The sequence below is a fragment of the Eutrema salsugineum genome, unplaced genomic scaffold, assembly GCF_000478725.1.
Source record: "Eutrema salsugineum unplaced genomic scaffold, Eutsalg1_0 scaffold_6, whole genome shotgun sequence".
NCBI lineage: Eukaryota > Viridiplantae > Streptophyta > Magnoliopsida > Brassicales > Brassicaceae > Eutrema > Eutrema salsugineum.
The window spans coordinates 973845-990579 of NW_006256547.1; the positions used below are offsets into that span (position 1 = coordinate 973845).

A 16735-nucleotide genomic window follows, 5' to 3' on the forward strand; every position below is an offset into this window, starting at 1 on the left:
AAATGCAGGGATCCTTTGAATTAATAAAACGAGGAAAATTTAATTTATACCTCAAGGTACAAAAAGAATATAAGATCAGAGATCTTCTTATATCAATCAAAGCCTAGTTTCCCCGAAACACTATCGTTTCATGCGGATTCGTGAAGAAAAGTGCAAATCTGACTGACATCTCTTTTTTTTAACTGAACTTAAATCTTTTCTTCAAAGTGAAAAAAAAAACTGACAAGCTATTTTGGCGAATATGTGTATTGATCTCACCAATGATGATGGAGCAACACGAAATATAGAGAATGATTGTTAAGTTAAAAACCAAAATTAACTCTGTTATGTTTAGTACATTTCTATCTACGAATAAACTCTTTAGCCTTTGCTTTGACAGGGAAGAAGAAGAAGAAGAAGCTGAAATCATAATCAAGAAGACAGGTTTTGATTTGTTTCTATGTAATTGAAATAATTAAACGTTGCTTACATGTGAATCGCCCGATAGATGTAACCATCGAAATTTTTGGTTTCACGTAATAATGATGGCCACAATTAAGATTAAAGAAATTACGGGACATGACATTGTGACGTACTGAATGACGTGTGTTCAAATGTCGATTTATGATGACACGGCGATTTAATATATCTTTTTTAAAAAACTAGCTTATATTAATACAAAAATTCAAGGAGAAAAAAAATATTGAGAAATGTCTTCTGAGTTTGAAATAAACACGACGATGAAATTTAGGATGAGCGGCGGCTAATGATCCCCTAGATCTCGCCACCAATCACTCTCTCTCTACATATTTTCTTTATATTTCTAGGCAAATAAACTAACAATGTTTCATAGGTCCGAAATGTTTTTTTTTAGGGCTCATACATAACCCTAGTAACAAGATACTGTACCAGAGAGCTAACATTTTTCTCTCAAAATAAAAGCATGTTATTTGGGTTCTTTGTGAGATAAATATTCATGTATAGACATGCTTCTTTAATTTTTTTTTATTTCCCATAACTGAATGAAATTTCAAATTATACCACGAGGCCATTGAAATTTCAAACTATACTAACCTCGAGCCGATGATCAAAATCAAACATATCTGTAAATATTGTCCAGTTCTATATATACACACATCCAGTCCAATAAAAACCGAAACAGCATTATAGAAAGGAAAGAAAGAAAGAAAAAAACATTGTTCGAATATGTAGAAAGTCATTGTTAATTATACCATTGAAGCTTTAGAACATAAAAGATTCCCAATTCTTTCCATACACTAATTAATTCATGTCCCATTCATCAGATGTTTTTCGCTAAGGTTTTCTTTTCCTTTTTTTTATATATGGCTAAAGATAAATACGATCATATATAATGTGATAAACAAAGTTAGAATTGAATCTAATCAGGAGAAGAGATCCATGATAATTCCACCATACCTTCATTTCTCGCCACCGCTAGATTATTCTCCGATCCAGAAGCAATGGGCGGTGTGTAACCATCGGATCTTTGCACAATGGAATGATCTCCACCATTGAGGGATCTAAAGAGATCATTGTCATTCTCGGCTTCAGAATTCTTGCCCGATCCATGAATAATATTTAGGGTTGACTGCGTCATCGATGACGACGAAGAGACGATAATATCGTGAAGTCCTTCAAAGCTTGTTCCAACGTCCACGTGTCCAAAACCATTATTCGTTCTCAAGCTCAACGATTGCTCGAGCAAAGGTTTCGGCTTTTCCATAGAAGTGGCTGGTCCGTTAAAGGGTTGTTAGGACTTTGGTTGTTGAGAAAAGGGTTTGTGATGTTTTGGGTGTTCGTGTTATGGAGAAGACTCTGATGACGATGATCATGATGATAATCTGGAGAAGTAGGAAGGTAATGATGATGATTTACCGTCGATGAAGACACGAGTTTGTGAGGAAAGGGTTTCAAGGGTCGTGAGGATGAAGAAGAAGAAGAACCGAAGAGATCAAATCTTGATCTTGGAAAAGGAGAAGATGACGATAATCCGGTGAAAGGAGTTGAAGGATTACCGGTGAATTCTTGAACCATGGCTCTGAAGTTTGAAGTGTCGGTAGTCAAAACAGTCGTAGGCGCTCGTCTCGAGACTCGAGATCTTTTCTTCGGATTTCGTGTCGCCATGTTGTTAAGACCGTTTTTCTTGTCTGCTGGGACGGAACAAACGGGACTAGTTGTGTTTGTGTTGTTTGAAACTGTTCTCAGATTTTGTTGGAGTGGGTTTGTGAAGAAGACTGGTTCTGATGAGATCGGTAGTGGCGGTCTAGGACTAGAGACATCGGTCGGCTTTGTAGTCGTCGCTGACCAAAGAGAGTTATCGGTTGACCAACCCGTGTTGAAGTAGTTAGCTATGAGAGAGTCAAGCTGTGTTTGACCGGCGATGTTGGAGGAGACGGTGGTTGTGTTGTTGTTGTTGAAGAAAGCAGAGATTGATTGATCGGCGCGTGAGTCGTATTCTTCCTGATCTCCTCCGCCACCACCGCTTGAGGATTGCATGCTACTACTGTTGCCTGAATCCATGGCAGAGAAGGAGAGATGATGGTTTCCAGAGAGAATAATGAGACTGAAGGAGAGGGTTATGATGGTTTTTTTGGTTGCAGAGAAACTTCAAAAGGAGGAGGAGAGTGTGAAAGGAATTGATGGTTGTGTGGGGAGAGAAAAGCCAATAGAAAGTGGACAGCTTTTATTTTTTCTTCTTCTATAACTGTTAGTTTTTATTCTACTAACCTTTTGTTTCCCTTTTTCCTTTACTTGAAACTTGAAACTTTGAATTTTGAAATGTGAAAACTAGGGTTAATTACATTTTGGTGTATAAAAAAAAGGAATGAAAGAGAGGTAGGGTAATAGAATTATGCTTTTCTTTTCTTTTCATCGTTCACAAGGCACAAGGCTCGTAGTACACCTCATAACCTGTTGAAATTATAAAGTACACCTATATTACAATTTACAACACAAAATCGAGATTATCATTTTAAATCATAACAATTTTATCTTAAAACCATTAAAATTAAACAAAATAAACTGTCAATCTTAGCAACTTTTGCGATTTAAGACAAAAAAATTATTAACAACATAAGCTAAAATTTTATAGCTTTGTACCTTTATAACCTTTATTATATATGTAAGTGTTTTCAATTATATACAACTTGTTTTTATCGTTTCCTTTATTATATTTCAAATTTTAAATTATTTTATATTTAAAAATTCACCGGGGTGAGTGTGAGAGACTGCACCAACAAAATTATGTATACAAGTTAATACAAATATAAAAGCATTGAAATTTTTTTTATATAATCAACTTCATTATCATTGTTTTTTTTCAATGAGTGCCTCGAAGTGTTGTTTCCATATGTGAATGGAATAAGAGAATGGTAGACGGGAATTACCAATATTGACTATTGGGTGGGGGTACAAATTAATTATGGTTTTACAAATTAGGATGTACAACTTAAGTTATTTTACTCGATAAAATAAACCATTTGGTAATAGTGGAAAAGCTCTTAAGATTTTGGGTAAAGGGTTGTTATATGAAAAGGGATACATTTATACAAGCAAGCAATAACCATCGCCCCTTTTGCCAAAGAAAGAAAAAAAAAAAAAACCATCGCTCCTATTTTTTTGGTAGTCCATATTTCTCTCTTTCTTTTCTTGCCATGCTTTTAGGTTTTTTTGTTTTAAAATGATATCATATAGTAACATTTTTAAATAATTTAACTATTTGATAATTAGATTTAAGAGAATTGTGTTTGTACTTGTGTTTCCTAAATTAGAATTTTAACGAAAGCCACTATTCAACCATCGACATCTATATGTGTTACTATAAGTAAGTTGATGCGTAATTACATGTGAAACATCAACATTTGGCATGTTTAACAGAGACATGTATCAAAAGTTGTCAAACAGAGCACAGACTTTGACCGGGTCAATGATCAGTGAGACCAAATTAAATTTAGGAAATTGAATAATTCCTGATTTAATCGTATTTATTGTACTTTTCTTTATCTGTAGATTGTAATGTATTTATGGTCAACATTCACCAAACGCAAAGAATTCCAAGGTGTGTTATTTATTCTGTAATCTGTTTGCATAGCATTTAGATAGTTACATCAAAGATACCTTGTCGTTATTTATAAATAAATATATATATATATATTATTCTAGATCAAAATTAATTTTCTAAACTCATATTTTTTTGGTATTTTAGCTGTTTAAGATATATTTATTACCAAGTAAATTAGTACAATAATTCTCTAACTTGGACTTACAGATAGAAAAACAAATAATAAAAAGTATCTATATTCAGATTTATATTTTATCCAGAAATTTATTATGTTAGTGCTTTATGGATAAATTAGAGGTGGTTGTGTACTTGTTGAGGTCGTTGTCGTACTGTTTCATAGCTGTTGTCTACTTACCTATATTTGCCTCTCCAAAGACCAAATCTTGAAGCGAGATCCCGAGATCTAAATCTTCACGTACTTTCACATGTTTGATATATTAACCGAAGTAATTTTAAGCTTATAACACTGATACGGTTTCTATTATATACAGTTTCTGCACATTGATGGATGTTAAATTTATCAAGGGTACCTTTAATATGATATAAGTAAAGATATATGTTGTGATTGTGGGAAAATATCCATCATGATTCATGGATATAGTGTAGATATAACCATCCATCGTATATTTTCATGTTGCTGGGATAGTTAACTTCTAAAATTGTAATTCGTTGAATTTTTTATCGTATGTTTTTCATCATATCATAAGTTATGGTGCATTTCATCATATCATAAGTTATAGTGCACCTTGTAGAGCAACTATAGTTCGAACATTTTCATAACGAGTTTAATCATCATCACATCAAAAAATCTGATCTTTAGAGACTAGTATCGTTATTTTTATATTGAGAAAAGGATTTAAAACAACATCACAACACGATAAATTTTAACAAATAATATTAGGTTACATCTGAATCGGGCCATAAACTTTACATTTGTGGCACGTCAGAGCTATCAAATCCGTCACCTAACTATATCGTTTCATTAGGTTGCTTAATTATTTTACGTTTCATATGTTTTCTCTCTAAACAATACAAAAGGGTGAAATATTTCATATAAATTGTACAAGTATCCATACTAAAAACTAGAAACAAATAATAGCGAAGTTATTTGGAAGTTGGAACAATGATAATTACTTATAACGAAAATGAAAACATATACGAAACCAATACATACAAAAAAACGGTGGATGTAGGACAGTGTTCATAAAAATATCGTGACATATGAGAAAAGATTTTAGATTGATTAGACCCTCACTTTTTCAAATCACAATTTAAATACATTTAACATAACTCATGACACTGTTACGGTGGTACCTTTTTACGGTCCCCTGAAAATTATTAGTTAATACAAACACTAGTTGACATTGACATTTTTATTGCTTTCTAGCTTTTAATCAAAACTAATCATAAATATATATATATATATAATAATATATATAATCGTCACATAATAACCGCATAGCATAGAGTGCACAACCTAAATAAGTCAAAATTGAATCAATACAAATCAATTTGGAAAACAATAACCATTAAAATCCGAACGGTATTCATTTGAATTTCCTTTTTATCAAATGAAATATTGTAAACCAGAAACCTTACTAAGTTTTTTTTTTTTTTTGAGGAAAGAAACCTTACTAAGTTCCTTATCAAATTATCCCCACTGTTAAAGTATAGAACACACATAAATGAAGAATTTCCATCGTTTTATTAAAGACGATGTTCATAATATATAAAGATAAAAACATAGAAATGAAACTCATAATTGTTTGATCACAACATTTGGTCCAATAGTTTGTATTGATCTATTGTTGTGTTAATATCCAAATTAACACTCGAGTAATGCATATCGTTGAAAAAACCTCATAATTAAGTTTGGCTAACATTTTCATAAACATTTACGTGATTTAAGTATATTTCGTATTTCCCTTTTCGAAAGAATGTCTAAGCTGTTACCCACGGTTAAGCAACAATTATATAAATTTCAAACAAACAATATTCCTTCCACTCATAAGAATATTTCATTTTGTCCGTTAGGTTTTTGTTGGTTTCTTCGCTGGTTTTATTCCTTGACATCCAATCACTCGCTGAGAACCCACACTTGATATCATAATATCTAAATTTATAGAATAATAAGTACATTAAGATTATACAATATCTACCTTTTTCTGATATGATTTAGTGTATACGAGTTGCGACTACAAGCTAGCTAAATGAAAAAATGTGTTTTGTGTATTGACAAAAGGTGAAAACTAAGAAAGGGGTTATTTATTTTATTTAAGTTTTCGATAAAATACGACTAATGTGTATGCTAGCTTTAGCTTGTTAGCTGAGAAACAAATCATTTTGGGCCAATTCAAATTAATTTTTACATGGCAGATATATACTTCATGTATTAAATTCAGATTTTACTGAATGATCACATCTTTTGTATAATAAAATTATAATTTGTTCTGCACATGTTATAATTTAAAATTTTAAATACCAACATAAAATCTTCAATTTACGAGTAAAAATAAACCTGTATTAAAATTCTCACGTAGGATATGAGAATGAGTTGGTATAAAGTATAAACAGATAAACTATACTGTATGATCTATGATAATTGATAATGATATCAATGATGTATGATCGACATGCATGAGATGGTATATGGTCGATTATATATTATGTCTAGTATATTGTGTGTACTACATTTATGAATATTGATAATAGTATAGACATAAAAAATATAAAAATACATACTTCACAAATACATTAAAATTACATATTTCTCAAATAAACATTTTTTTAAACTATCCATCTATAAAAAAAAATTAGAAATTCTAAAAAATTTCAAGCTGCACTTTTTAGTAGTTTGCCAATTCCCAACAAGTTTGGTACTATTATTTTTATGATTTTAACAAAGCGATTAGCCACCAGTAATAAAAAATACAAGATTTATCTATCGCTCCTTTTTTTTGTTTTACTTATGTTTTCATCCAAGAATATTATTAGTTGTAGCAGACTAGACATAATAAACCGTTGTCGACTGGACCACTTTTTATTATTCATTTCTTCATTGGTGCGGATGACATACACATATACAATAAAAAATATATATATATATGTTAGGGACAATAGTGGACCAGTTTTATGAAGGAAAGAAAACCTTGTTCCAAAACGAATTGTTGATTGTTGTCCGCTTCAAAAAACAGAGCGATTAATCCGTAAATAGTTTAGTCCGTTCCGTTCATCACAACTATTCAAACCCCAACATGTACAATCCAAACAATACTTTTAAATGATATGAAACAACATTTGAAGTTAATCTTAGTTTGATTACTTTTTTATATATACATAGACTGATACACTAAACAAACCAAGATTAATATACATTCGAAGTTTTCGTGAATATGATACCAATCCTACTATGGCATTCAAACAAGCAGCATTAAACAAAAAGAGCGAATTCAATGAAGAAGGGTGTGTGTGATTGGTCAAATGTGGTCCTGTTCCAGACAAAGAGACATGCCACGTGGCATCTGTATTTCAGGAAATTGGACCGTTGACTGTTCTTGCAATATTTTGTCTGGATTTATATACGAAGCACACGATCCAATGCAATTGACAAAATGCTCCTGTCTTTCAAGTAAACGAAGAACGATTTGTCAAAAAAATCCTTAAGAAACGGGTTTTATCGTTGGAGAGACCACATCTCGATCCGACCCGACACGACGCAAAACCCGATTCTCGAAGGCTGAAATAACTGAATGAGTGGGCTTTATACGGCCTTATAAGTAAATCAAAGATTTGTCTTCGAACACGTTGCCTCACACGTGCCGTTAAAGACTCGAATGTACAACCTCAACAATGTCCACGTGTAATTACGTGCAACAGATAAAAATTCTCTCCGACGCCAAATTTTCACTCCTTCCTTTCACAAACGAATTTGACCAAGGCGAATTCAAAAACGCTTTAACTGCTTTTTGATCAAGCGAGCAAAGATGTTGCGGTTGCTGCTGCTGCGGCGGGTAATATGGAATCCAGCGGCGGAGAAAGTACGTTTGAGCAGCAGCTTAAGCGGCGACGGAGATTTTCCGATCCTAAAAGGTCACAAAGCGGCTCAAGACTTGTCCAAAGATACTCTAAAGTCCCATGAAGCAACCAAAGACAAAGAAGGTATGAATAATAAACCAAGAAAATATGGGAACTTTTTTTGGGTAACAAACTATAAAAAGTTCAAATATGCAATTATTTTATCGAATTCCGTCGATGATATCCGTTGATTTTCTAACAGGCCAACACAAAGTGGTTAGAAAAGAGTTCAAGATTTACAGATGGAACCCTGACAATCCAAACACTAAACCATTTCTTCAATCTTTCTTCGTCGATCTTTCCACTTGTGGTCCCATGGTAGTTAACTACACTATATTGTTGATTAATAATTAGTTTCGTAATATTAGAATTGACCTCGAAGAGCTTTGATTCCTAACTAACATGATGTGTTGCATTAGGTTTTGGACGTTTTGCAGAAGATAAAAGCAGAGGAAGATGCGAGTTTGAGTTATAGAAGATCATGCAGAGAAGGAATATGTGGATCTTGCTCGATGAACATCGACGGTACTAATACCGTCGCGTGTCTTAAACCTATAAATTCCGACACTTCGAAACCCACCATAATCACTCCCTTACCTCACATGTACGTCATCAAAGATTTAGTCATGGACCTCACTAATTTTTACCAACAATACAAGTAAGTGACGCTACCTTCTTTACATCCCTTATTAATTTCTGACTTCATTTTATATTCTGGACTCCGTTTGGTAATATATTTGTTCGATATTTTTGACGTAAAAAATGTGGAAAATAAATAGCGTACGCAAATTGGAATGGCACACTCATTTAAGCTGAAAAACTTGATTCAAAGTGAAAACTCTCGGAAAAAAAAAATATTCATCTGATTTTGGGTGCAAATCACAAAATGTCTGAATATGAATCTTGATTTCATGGAGTTCTGTGATTAGTTAAATTTTTGGAGACTTGTCGAACTATTCCCTTATTATGCGTCTTTCCAATCATAGTCTTTATATTATTTTTTCTACTAAATAAAATCCATCTATCTCTGATTTTTGTTACTAAGTTAACGTAGCGTATCCTGATGGCTGGACATATAAATAATGATGTTGAATAGTTGTGATTAGATGAATTTTACGGAAATGTAGAACTATTCTGCTTGTCACCAACCGTAGAATCAAAGTAGATACAGTTTTATCCCCAATGTAAACTTGATGCATGTTATTGGATTGTGTTGTTCGCTTGAAAACTAAAGATCAATCGAGCCATGGTTAAAGACAAGGAAGCCGCCAAAAGACGGACGTGAACACCGACAATCACCAAAGGACCGGAAGAAGCTAGACGGGTTGTACGAGTGCATATTGTGCGCGTGTTGTACCACATCATGTCCTTCTTACTGGTGGAACCCCGAGGAGTTTCCAGGACCCGCTGCTTTACTACAGGCCTACCGTTGGATCAGCGACAGGTAAAAAGTATAAAAATCGAAGATCAACGGTTTTAGTTGATGTCGGATCTTTAAAATCGGGTTTTTTTTTTTTTTTTTTTTTGTGGTTTAACGCAGCCGTGATGAGTTTAGACAAGAGAGGTTACAAGCGATAACAGAGGATGAAAAGAAAGTGTATAGATGCAGAGCAATCAAGAACTGTACGGCTTGTTGTCCTAAAGGACTTGACCCAGCTAGTGCCATCTTAAAGATGAAGGCTAAGCATTTGCTCTCTGATCCGGTCGAGAGAACCGTGAGTGCCTAGCCACACCATGGCTTGGTCCGGTTATATATGTACTGTAAAAGCTTCTCTCTCCTGGCAAGGCAATATGATATTAATGTTTGAACACGTGTCTTTCTACTCTTTTTTTATTGATATAACGTTTTAGAAAGAAAAGATCATCAAACACGTACATAAAAGGAAAATACGTGCTTTCCACAAAATCATCTAAAATTGGAATCAATTTCGAGAAAAACACGGATTAATTTACGGACAAATCGCCCACCTTCTTTCTAAAAATATTCTTACACGACCGAGTCAGCAGGCAACAACCATCGAAAAATAAAATAAAAAAATAACCAAAAAAAAAGTAAGAGCTGACAAGAAAGAAAAAAAAAAGAAAAACAGAATAGAAGGTGATGAATTAACCACTAGTGAATTGGCATCAATTTTCAAACTCACCACCAACTCATTAATTGACATCGAATAACAAATAAACATTTCCAGTCCTTAAAAAAAAATTCACCTAATCGCACTTTCCTTATTCATTATCGTAGTTAATCCAAAAACCATAATGACACAAAATATTAAATTTATGACACCAATACAAAACACGAAACGGAAGATTCTTCGTTCCTCTTTACCGTCCGGCCGAGAAAAGCCTAATCACATCTTTCTCCTCTGTTCTTCCTTTTAAAAGATGATAAAATCTTTCTCTTCTCCTCGCCAATGATCTGATCTCTGGTTTTAATTTTCCTCTTTCCTTTTTTCTTTCTCTTCTTAAAATCTCTTGATTTGTTCATTTGGAGGGAGAGGATTTCAAAAAAGTCTCAGGCCGGTTCTTGGGATGGAGGAGAACACGGCGGCAGCGGCGGAGAGAAGATCCGGTTGTGGTTTATTGAGCGTAATGTTCGGTAGACGTGGATTGTGGTCCAAGAAACCTACCTCAACCGATAACGGTAGCCAGAAAAGCACATCCACGGCTGCGACCCCAACCAGCAACATTCAGTTCACCAAATCTCCTGGTGCAGAGCTAAAGAAACCTCGAGATGACCAGAGGGTTTCCGCCGAACCGATCCATAACCAAAATCAGAATCAGAGATCGGTACTCGTCCCATCAAAACCCTCGTCGAACCAATACCCTAATAACCATCAGTTAGGGAGCTACGAGAATCATCAGCAACAACATCAGCAACAACATCAGCAACGCAGTAGTTATAAAAACAATAGTAGTAGCGTTGATCCATACAGAGGAGGACAGAGGAAAGTGCCGAGAGAAGCCATCGGTTTATCGGGAGAGCTTGAAAGCATGATCACCGACCATCAGAAATCAAGAGGACCCAATGGATTGGTTCGTGCTTCCTCTAGCAATGTGATGTTATATGGAAGTCTTGGCAATTTGAACCAGTCAGGACCACCAGCAAACTACGGTAATGTCAACACTCAGAGTTACGGTGGAGGAGGAGGGTATGGTGCGAAGAGGACGACGACCGTGGCTGCAGCGTCCAAGAGTAATCAAGAACAATCAGGATCTTTGTGTAGAGCAATCTCAACAAGAATGGATCCAGAGACTTTGAAGATAATGGGGAACGAAGATTACAAGAATGGGAATTTCGCAGAGGCGTTAGCTTTGTATGATGCAGCGATTGCGATTGATCCGAATAAAGCTGCGTACCGTAGCAACAAGAGCGCGGCTTTGACTGCACTAGGGAGAATTCTTGATGCGGTTTTCGAATGCAGAGAAGCAATCAGAATAGAGCCTCATTACCATAGGGCACATCATCGGTTGGGTAACTTGTACCTCAGGTAATCTATAAAATGCCTCACTAATAATCAAATTAATAATATACCTATTTATTTTTTTCAAAAAAAGATTGTCTCACAATTTCGATAGGTTAGGAGAAGTCGAGAAATCGATGTATCATTTCAAGCATTCGGGTCCAGAGGCCGATCCTGAAGACATTGCAAAGGCGAAAACCGTACAGACAAATCTAAGCAAGTGCACAGAAGCTAAGAGACTACGAGATTGGAATGGTTTGATTACAGAGACGACCAACACAATCGCTTCAGGAGCTGATGCTGCTCCACAGGTGTATGCGTTGCAAGCAGAAGCATTGTTGAAAACGCATAAACACCAAGATGCCGATGATGCTTTGTCTAGATGTCCGGTTTTCGATGTGGAAACCAGTACTCGGTACTATGGACCGGTCGGTTATGCTGGTTTCTTGGTCGTCCGTGCTCAGGTTCACTTGGCCTCTGGCAGGTTCGTTTTTATTTCTTCTTCTTCCTCACAATTCTAGGTTTTATCATATTACCCAAGTGTAGAGTTTGTACCGGTCTCAAATTTGAGAGTCCCGGTTTTATATCACAATTCTTTGCTTATTTATTTATTTATTTTTTTTAAATTAAAAAGTCCGGTATCTAGTAGGTGTACATTGATCAGATTTGACACATACAGGCTTTTGTTACAAATAGTGACAATCCGGTATAGAGTATGTACCGGTCATAAATTTGAAATCCCGGTTGATATTTTGCTAGTATTGTTATAATCCGGTATGTTGAATATATGCATCCTTCAATTCCGGTTTAACATTTGAATTTATCAGATTCGACGAGGCGGTGGAGGCGATCCAACGCGCCGGGAAGCTGGACGGGAATAACAGGGAGGTGAATATGGTGTTACGGCGGGCTCAGGCGGTGACGGAAGCTCGTTTCAGAGGGAACGAGCTATTTAAAGCCGGGCGGTTCGAAGAGGCGTGCGCCGCCTACGGCGAGGGATTAGACCACGATCCGCGAAACTCCGTTTTGCTCTGCAATCGCGCCGCTTGCCGTTCAAAATTGGGTCAATTCGAGAAATCTGTTGAGGATTGCTCGGCGGCGATCTCTGTCCGGCCGCGTTACCGCAAAGCTCGCCTGAGAAGAGCCGATTGTAACGCCAAGGTAACTACAAAAAACCTAAGGTCAATTTGGAGAAGAATACTAAAGTTGGGGGCTTTAGAATAATTAGAAATAATTAACTGGTGTTTGTGTGGTGGTGGTGCAGATGCGAAAGTGGGAATTGGTACAGGCAGACTACGAGGAATTGAGAAAAGAGACGCCTGACGATGAGGAAGTGATCAGAGGATTATCGGAGGCACAACAACAACTCATGAAACGTCGTGGCCAAGATTCTTGAGATTTTCCGGTGATTAAAAAACCACCGTGATGAGTAATATGGGCTGAGAAAATGACTAGCGCTAGAAAATTCATTGTTTGAATTTCTTTTTGGGCCGGCGACTGACACCTAAATGACAAAAATTGTGTGATTCTTTCAAATTAAATATATTAAATATTTTTTGGGTGATTAAAATGTTTGTATAGAAATGAGATTGTGGTGATGCTGTATTAAACCCCCATAAAAAAAAGTACAAATTTTCCATGGTAAAAAAAAAAAAAAACCTCAAAATTTATAAAATCGGGCCTTCAATAGAGGTGTTAGTGCAGATTAGCCCGCTTAATTTGGCACGCTTAGTTTGTAGGTCGATTATGCGTATTTTAAATTCAAAGTATTAATGTATGAACAAACAAAATTTGTAATTCAATTGTCGTCACTTTCTTACAAATATTTACGAAAATATTTATTTATCAACTGCCTTTATAGCTATTTAATTATCAGTTGACTTTATAATTATTTATCTATTAAGAAAGCATCGCTGTCTTTATAAGTCAGATTATATTAGCCATATTATGTTAGTCAGGTTTTCTTTTAATGTGTCAGGCTTTTGAACCCGCATATAGACCGTGCGATCCAGACCAAAATGATCTTCAATCGGCGATAAACTAATTTGTGAAACCAGCCTTTTATGACGTAACCCAAACCCGTTCTATATTATAGCCAAATGGTTTACACTTGTCCTCCCACGAGTTTCTAACCCGAATTGGAACCCTAGCTGTCACGCGGTAAGAGATCTTCATACATAAATTATTCGATTTTATCATTTTATGACCACCCCAAGGAAAAATAAAAAATCACTCAAATGTCAAGCATAATAATACAACAATAACACATTTGCTTTCATTCTCTTTAAGAAAAAAAAAAAGAACACACGAAAACTCAATCACACTAAAACATGATCACATCATGTTTCATTGACCCCAAAAATATATATATTTTTTTAAATTGATCCTATGTTCACATCGTGGGAAGAACGAATCGCCGATTCTTGACAAAGTCCGAACACTGATTCCTAATCACCGACAGCTCATACGGCGAAGCATCACGAGCCAACCATTGCTCCACCGTGAACTTCTCCTGAGAACAACTTCTCCGTCGACGATTCTCACTCATCGTCACTTCCACGTAATTACAATACCAACCGTGATGATCGCCAGAGCCGTCAGATGTCAAATTCATCGCACAAACCGGACCCGAGAGACAAGAACCTAAACCGGTGAAAATGTCGAGATTACCCCTTTCGAAATAATCGTGAAACGGACCCATTAAACCTCCCCATGACACCAAATCGGAGATAACGGCGTCTCGGCCGTAACTGTCGTATAGACGGAGACTCATGATGGAGTCAGTACCGGCTTTCCAAACCGTACCGGTTCTTATATAAACCGTGAACACGCACATGTCATCATCATTGTCCAACTAGTTAAACAATATTACTAATCATAAACTGTAACGATTGATTTGTAATATATGATTTGTGTGTGCATTTGCAAGGAAGTGACTTACGGCGAGAGCGACGGCGGAGAGGAGGAGGAGCAGGGGGAGGACGGTGGAGCTGCCGCGTAACATCGTCGTCTAATAGAACTCTTATTGGTTAGTAGAGCCAAATTGTGTGAAATCGAGGAATGCTGAAATTTTGAAATGTATTGTAATAGTGTTCCCTTACGCGAACACTATTAGTTTCTGGTTATAATATATATCTTGTTTGTCGCTTGAGAGATTAATATTAGAGAACAATCACTAAAATGACCTTACAATTAGGTTTGTTTGCAAAACTAACCTAGGTTCTTTACATTTTTGCTAGAATAACCTTACAAGCGTGGAAAAGACATCCTTATCCCTCACAAATAAAAATTTGGATTTTTTTTTATGTATTATAAATTCGTAGTTCACAAATATAGTAAATATACAGTGATAAATATACAATAAATTATAACTTTCTTCTTCCAAATAAATGTAGAACAAAAAAAAACTTTTCAGTTTCCCGAAAAAAACTGAAAACCGAAACCCTAGAGGCGATTCGCGGCCTTCTCTTCATCTTCAATTCGGTTGCAAACGAAGACAACGGCTTAGACGAGACGACGACGACCTAGAAACCCAGTTTTCCGGTGTTTCCTTGTTCTCTGCTTCATCGGCGTTAGTCGTCGGCTTGGTCTGCGTCTCTGGTAAGTATTTTTTATGTCTTCGTTTTGCTGAAATCTTTGGTTTGTTTCGTTTTTTGATTCGCGTTCGTTCACCGTCGGATGTGTCGGCGAGAGGAGGCACCGGCGAAGTCTTGTGCAAACTGTCTAACCCTAAATTTGTTTTCCGGTGCAGGAATTAGTTGGTCCGCGGTGGTTTCCTCAAAAACTACGGTTCGTCGAATTTTTTTTCCCGGTGAGTTTTTTGAAGGAATTTTACAGGCATATTTGGTAGACTACTAAAAGATAAGTCTATTTCACTTATGTTATGGTCGGGTAGAGTTGTTTGTTGTGACTCTTATAGATAGCATTGTGATAGAGTTGTTTGTGTGTCGTTTCAGGTTTAGATATAATTGTTTGTTTTGTTGACATGTAAAATTGTAATGGTTGTTTGATAGACTTGTTTTGTTGAGTGGTAGACTTGTTATTGGTATTAGGTAGACTTGTTATTAGTGTATGGTAGACTTGTTTTGTTGACTTGTAGAAATGTAATGGTTGTTTGGTAGACTTGTTTGTTGAATATAACCGTAGTTTATAGTAGACTTGTTATTGTGTCGAGTGGTAGACTTGTTATTGGTGTGAGGTAGACTTGTTATTGGTAGACTTGTTTTTGACGAATGTGGTAGTCTTGTTTTGTATTGTTATTGTTGTTGTTTTTTGTTGAGGTCGTATTGGTGTTGTTTTGTATTGGTGTTGTTTTTGTTGATTGGTAACCTTGTTCTTTTTTTTTTCTTCTTAGATGGCTTCAACTAGTGATTCGAAAGAATATCCCCCAAGATTGCATCAGCCTGGAAAATCTCCCTTACAGGAGCACAGCTTTAACTATGGCTGTCACCTGACTGATTTCGGCATGTTGAGAGAGAACATTGGCGATGATATATTTAATGATGTAATGAACAGATGTGCAATTGGATCAATTTTGAAGCTTGCAACTAGGGGATATGTTTGGAGTTCACACATGGTTCATCAGTTCATAGCCAAACAATTGGCCGTGGACAGGCAGTACGAGGTTTGGTCTTTGATTGGTGGTAGACCGTTGAGGTTTTCGTTGCACGAGTTCGCAGAAATTACGCGGTTCAACTGTGATCCAATTGTCGAAGATGGTTGGGACATTGATCACACTGAGTTTTGGGCTGAGATGGGTGTCAAAACCTTCGACGGTCCTAATTGGAATGAGTTGGATCGTGTCATAGATCGCTGTCAGACATGGAGTGAAGCGAAGAAGAAAATGGTTGCAAAGCTCCTTCTCCTGCATGTCGGAATATTTGGCCTCAACCGGAATAGTCGAGTGCCGTTGAAGTGCGCAAAACGAGTGTTGGATGAAGATGCTTTTGAGAGTTATCCGTGGGGGCGTCATGCTTTTAAGCATTTAGTAGAATCTATTACACTTACTTTATTCATGGATTTGTGCATGCGTATCTCATATGGGCGTATGAATCAGTACCTATTTTCGGTGAGAAGATTGGGAGAAGATGGCCCAGTCCCAATCCCAACGAGATTCCGTTACTGAGGTGGCATTCATCAA

General features: G+C 36.1%; 4 protein-coding genes across 4 annotated transcripts; 2 read left to right on the forward strand and 2 right to left on the reverse strand.

Moving 5' to 3' along the window:
• Positions 1–1045: 1045 nt before the first annotated feature.
• Positions 1046–2675, reverse strand: LOC18011728 (phosphatidylinositol 3-kinase 2). The gene is made up of 2 exons (XM_024151372.1): positions 1725–2675; positions 1046–1692 (listed from the first exon to the last, which is right to left on the reverse strand). Exons 1-2 carry the CDS (start codon positions 2518–2520, stop codon positions 1379–1381), a joined length of 1110 nt encoding a protein of 369 aa, XP_024007140.1. The 5' UTR covers positions 2521–2675; the 3' UTR covers positions 1046–1378.
• Positions 2676–7987: 5312 nt separating this feature from the next.
• Positions 7988–9938, forward strand: LOC18011856 (succinate dehydrogenase [ubiquinone] iron-sulfur subunit 3, mitochondrial). The gene is made up of 5 exons (XM_006394009.2): positions 7988–8218; positions 8337–8452; positions 8554–8792; positions 9369–9578; positions 9675–9938. Exons 1-5 carry the CDS (start codon positions 8044–8046, stop codon positions 9859–9861), a joined length of 927 nt encoding a protein of 308 aa, XP_006394071.1. The 5' UTR covers positions 7988–8043; the 3' UTR covers positions 9862–9938.
• A 545-nt stretch (positions 9939–10483) lies between these two features.
• LOC18011857 (inactive TPR repeat-containing thioredoxin TTL3) lies at positions 10484–13152 on the forward strand. Its single transcript, XM_006394010.2, has 4 exons — positions 10484–11622; positions 11711–12079; positions 12423–12756; positions 12860–13152. Exons 1-4 carry the CDS (start codon positions 10664–10666, stop codon positions 12989–12991), a joined length of 1794 nt encoding a protein of 597 aa, XP_006394072.1. The 5' UTR covers positions 10484–10663; the 3' UTR covers positions 12992–13152.
• A 756-nt stretch (positions 13153–13908) lies between these two features.
• LOC112083548 (PLAT domain-containing protein 3) lies at positions 13909–14688 on the reverse strand. Its single transcript, XM_024151760.1, has 2 exons — positions 14537–14688; positions 13909–14449 (listed from the first exon to the last, which is right to left on the reverse strand). The coding sequence occupies exons 1-2, from the start codon at positions 14597–14599 to the stop codon at positions 13988–13990; spliced, it is 525 nt and encodes a 174-aa protein (XP_024007528.1). The 5' UTR covers positions 14600–14688; the 3' UTR covers positions 13909–13987.
• Positions 14689–16735: the final 2047 nt, after the last annotated feature.

Excerpts from the sequence above, each read along its gene's own strand:
- LOC18011728 (XM_024151372.1), bottom strand. The coding sequence starts at position 2,520 with ATGGATTCAGGCAACAGTAGTAGCATGCAATCCTCAAGCGGTGGTGGC. Across the intron at positions 1,693-1,724 it reads TTTAACGGACCAGCCACTTC|CGTTGAGCTTGAGAACGAAT; the intron begins TATGGAAAAGCC and ends TGCTCGAGCAAT.
- LOC18011857 (XM_006394010.2), top strand. The coding sequence starts at position 10,664 with ATGGAGGAGAACACGGCGGCAGCGGCGGAGAGAAGATCCGGTTGTGGT. Across the intron at positions 12,080-12,422 it reads GTTCACTTGGCCTCTGGCAG|ATTCGACGAGGCGGTGGAGG; the intron begins GTTCGTTTTTAT and ends TGAATTTATCAG. Across the intron at positions 12,757-12,859 it reads GAGCCGATTGTAACGCCAAG|ATGCGAAAGTGGGAATTGGT; the intron begins GTAACTACAAAA and ends GTGGTGGTGCAG.
- LOC18011856 (XM_006394009.2), top strand. The coding sequence starts at position 8,044 with ATGTTGCGGTTGCTGCTGCTGCGGCGGGTAATATGGAATCCAGCGGCG. Across the intron at positions 8,453-8,553 it reads TTTCCACTTGTGGTCCCATG|GTTTTGGACGTTTTGCAGAA; the intron begins GTAGTTAACTAC and ends GTGTTGCATTAG. Across the intron at positions 8,793-9,368 it reads AATTTTTACCAACAATACAA|ATCAATCGAGCCATGGTTAA; the intron begins GTAAGTGACGCT and ends TGAAAACTAAAG.
- LOC112083548 (XM_024151760.1), bottom strand. The coding sequence starts at position 14,599 with ATGTTACGCGGCAGCTCCACCGTCCTCCCCCTGCTCCTCCTCCTCTCC. Across the intron at positions 14,450-14,536 it reads TCTCCGCCGTCGCTCTCGCC|TTGGACAATGATGATGACAT; the intron begins GTAAGTCACTTC and ends TTGTTTAACTAG.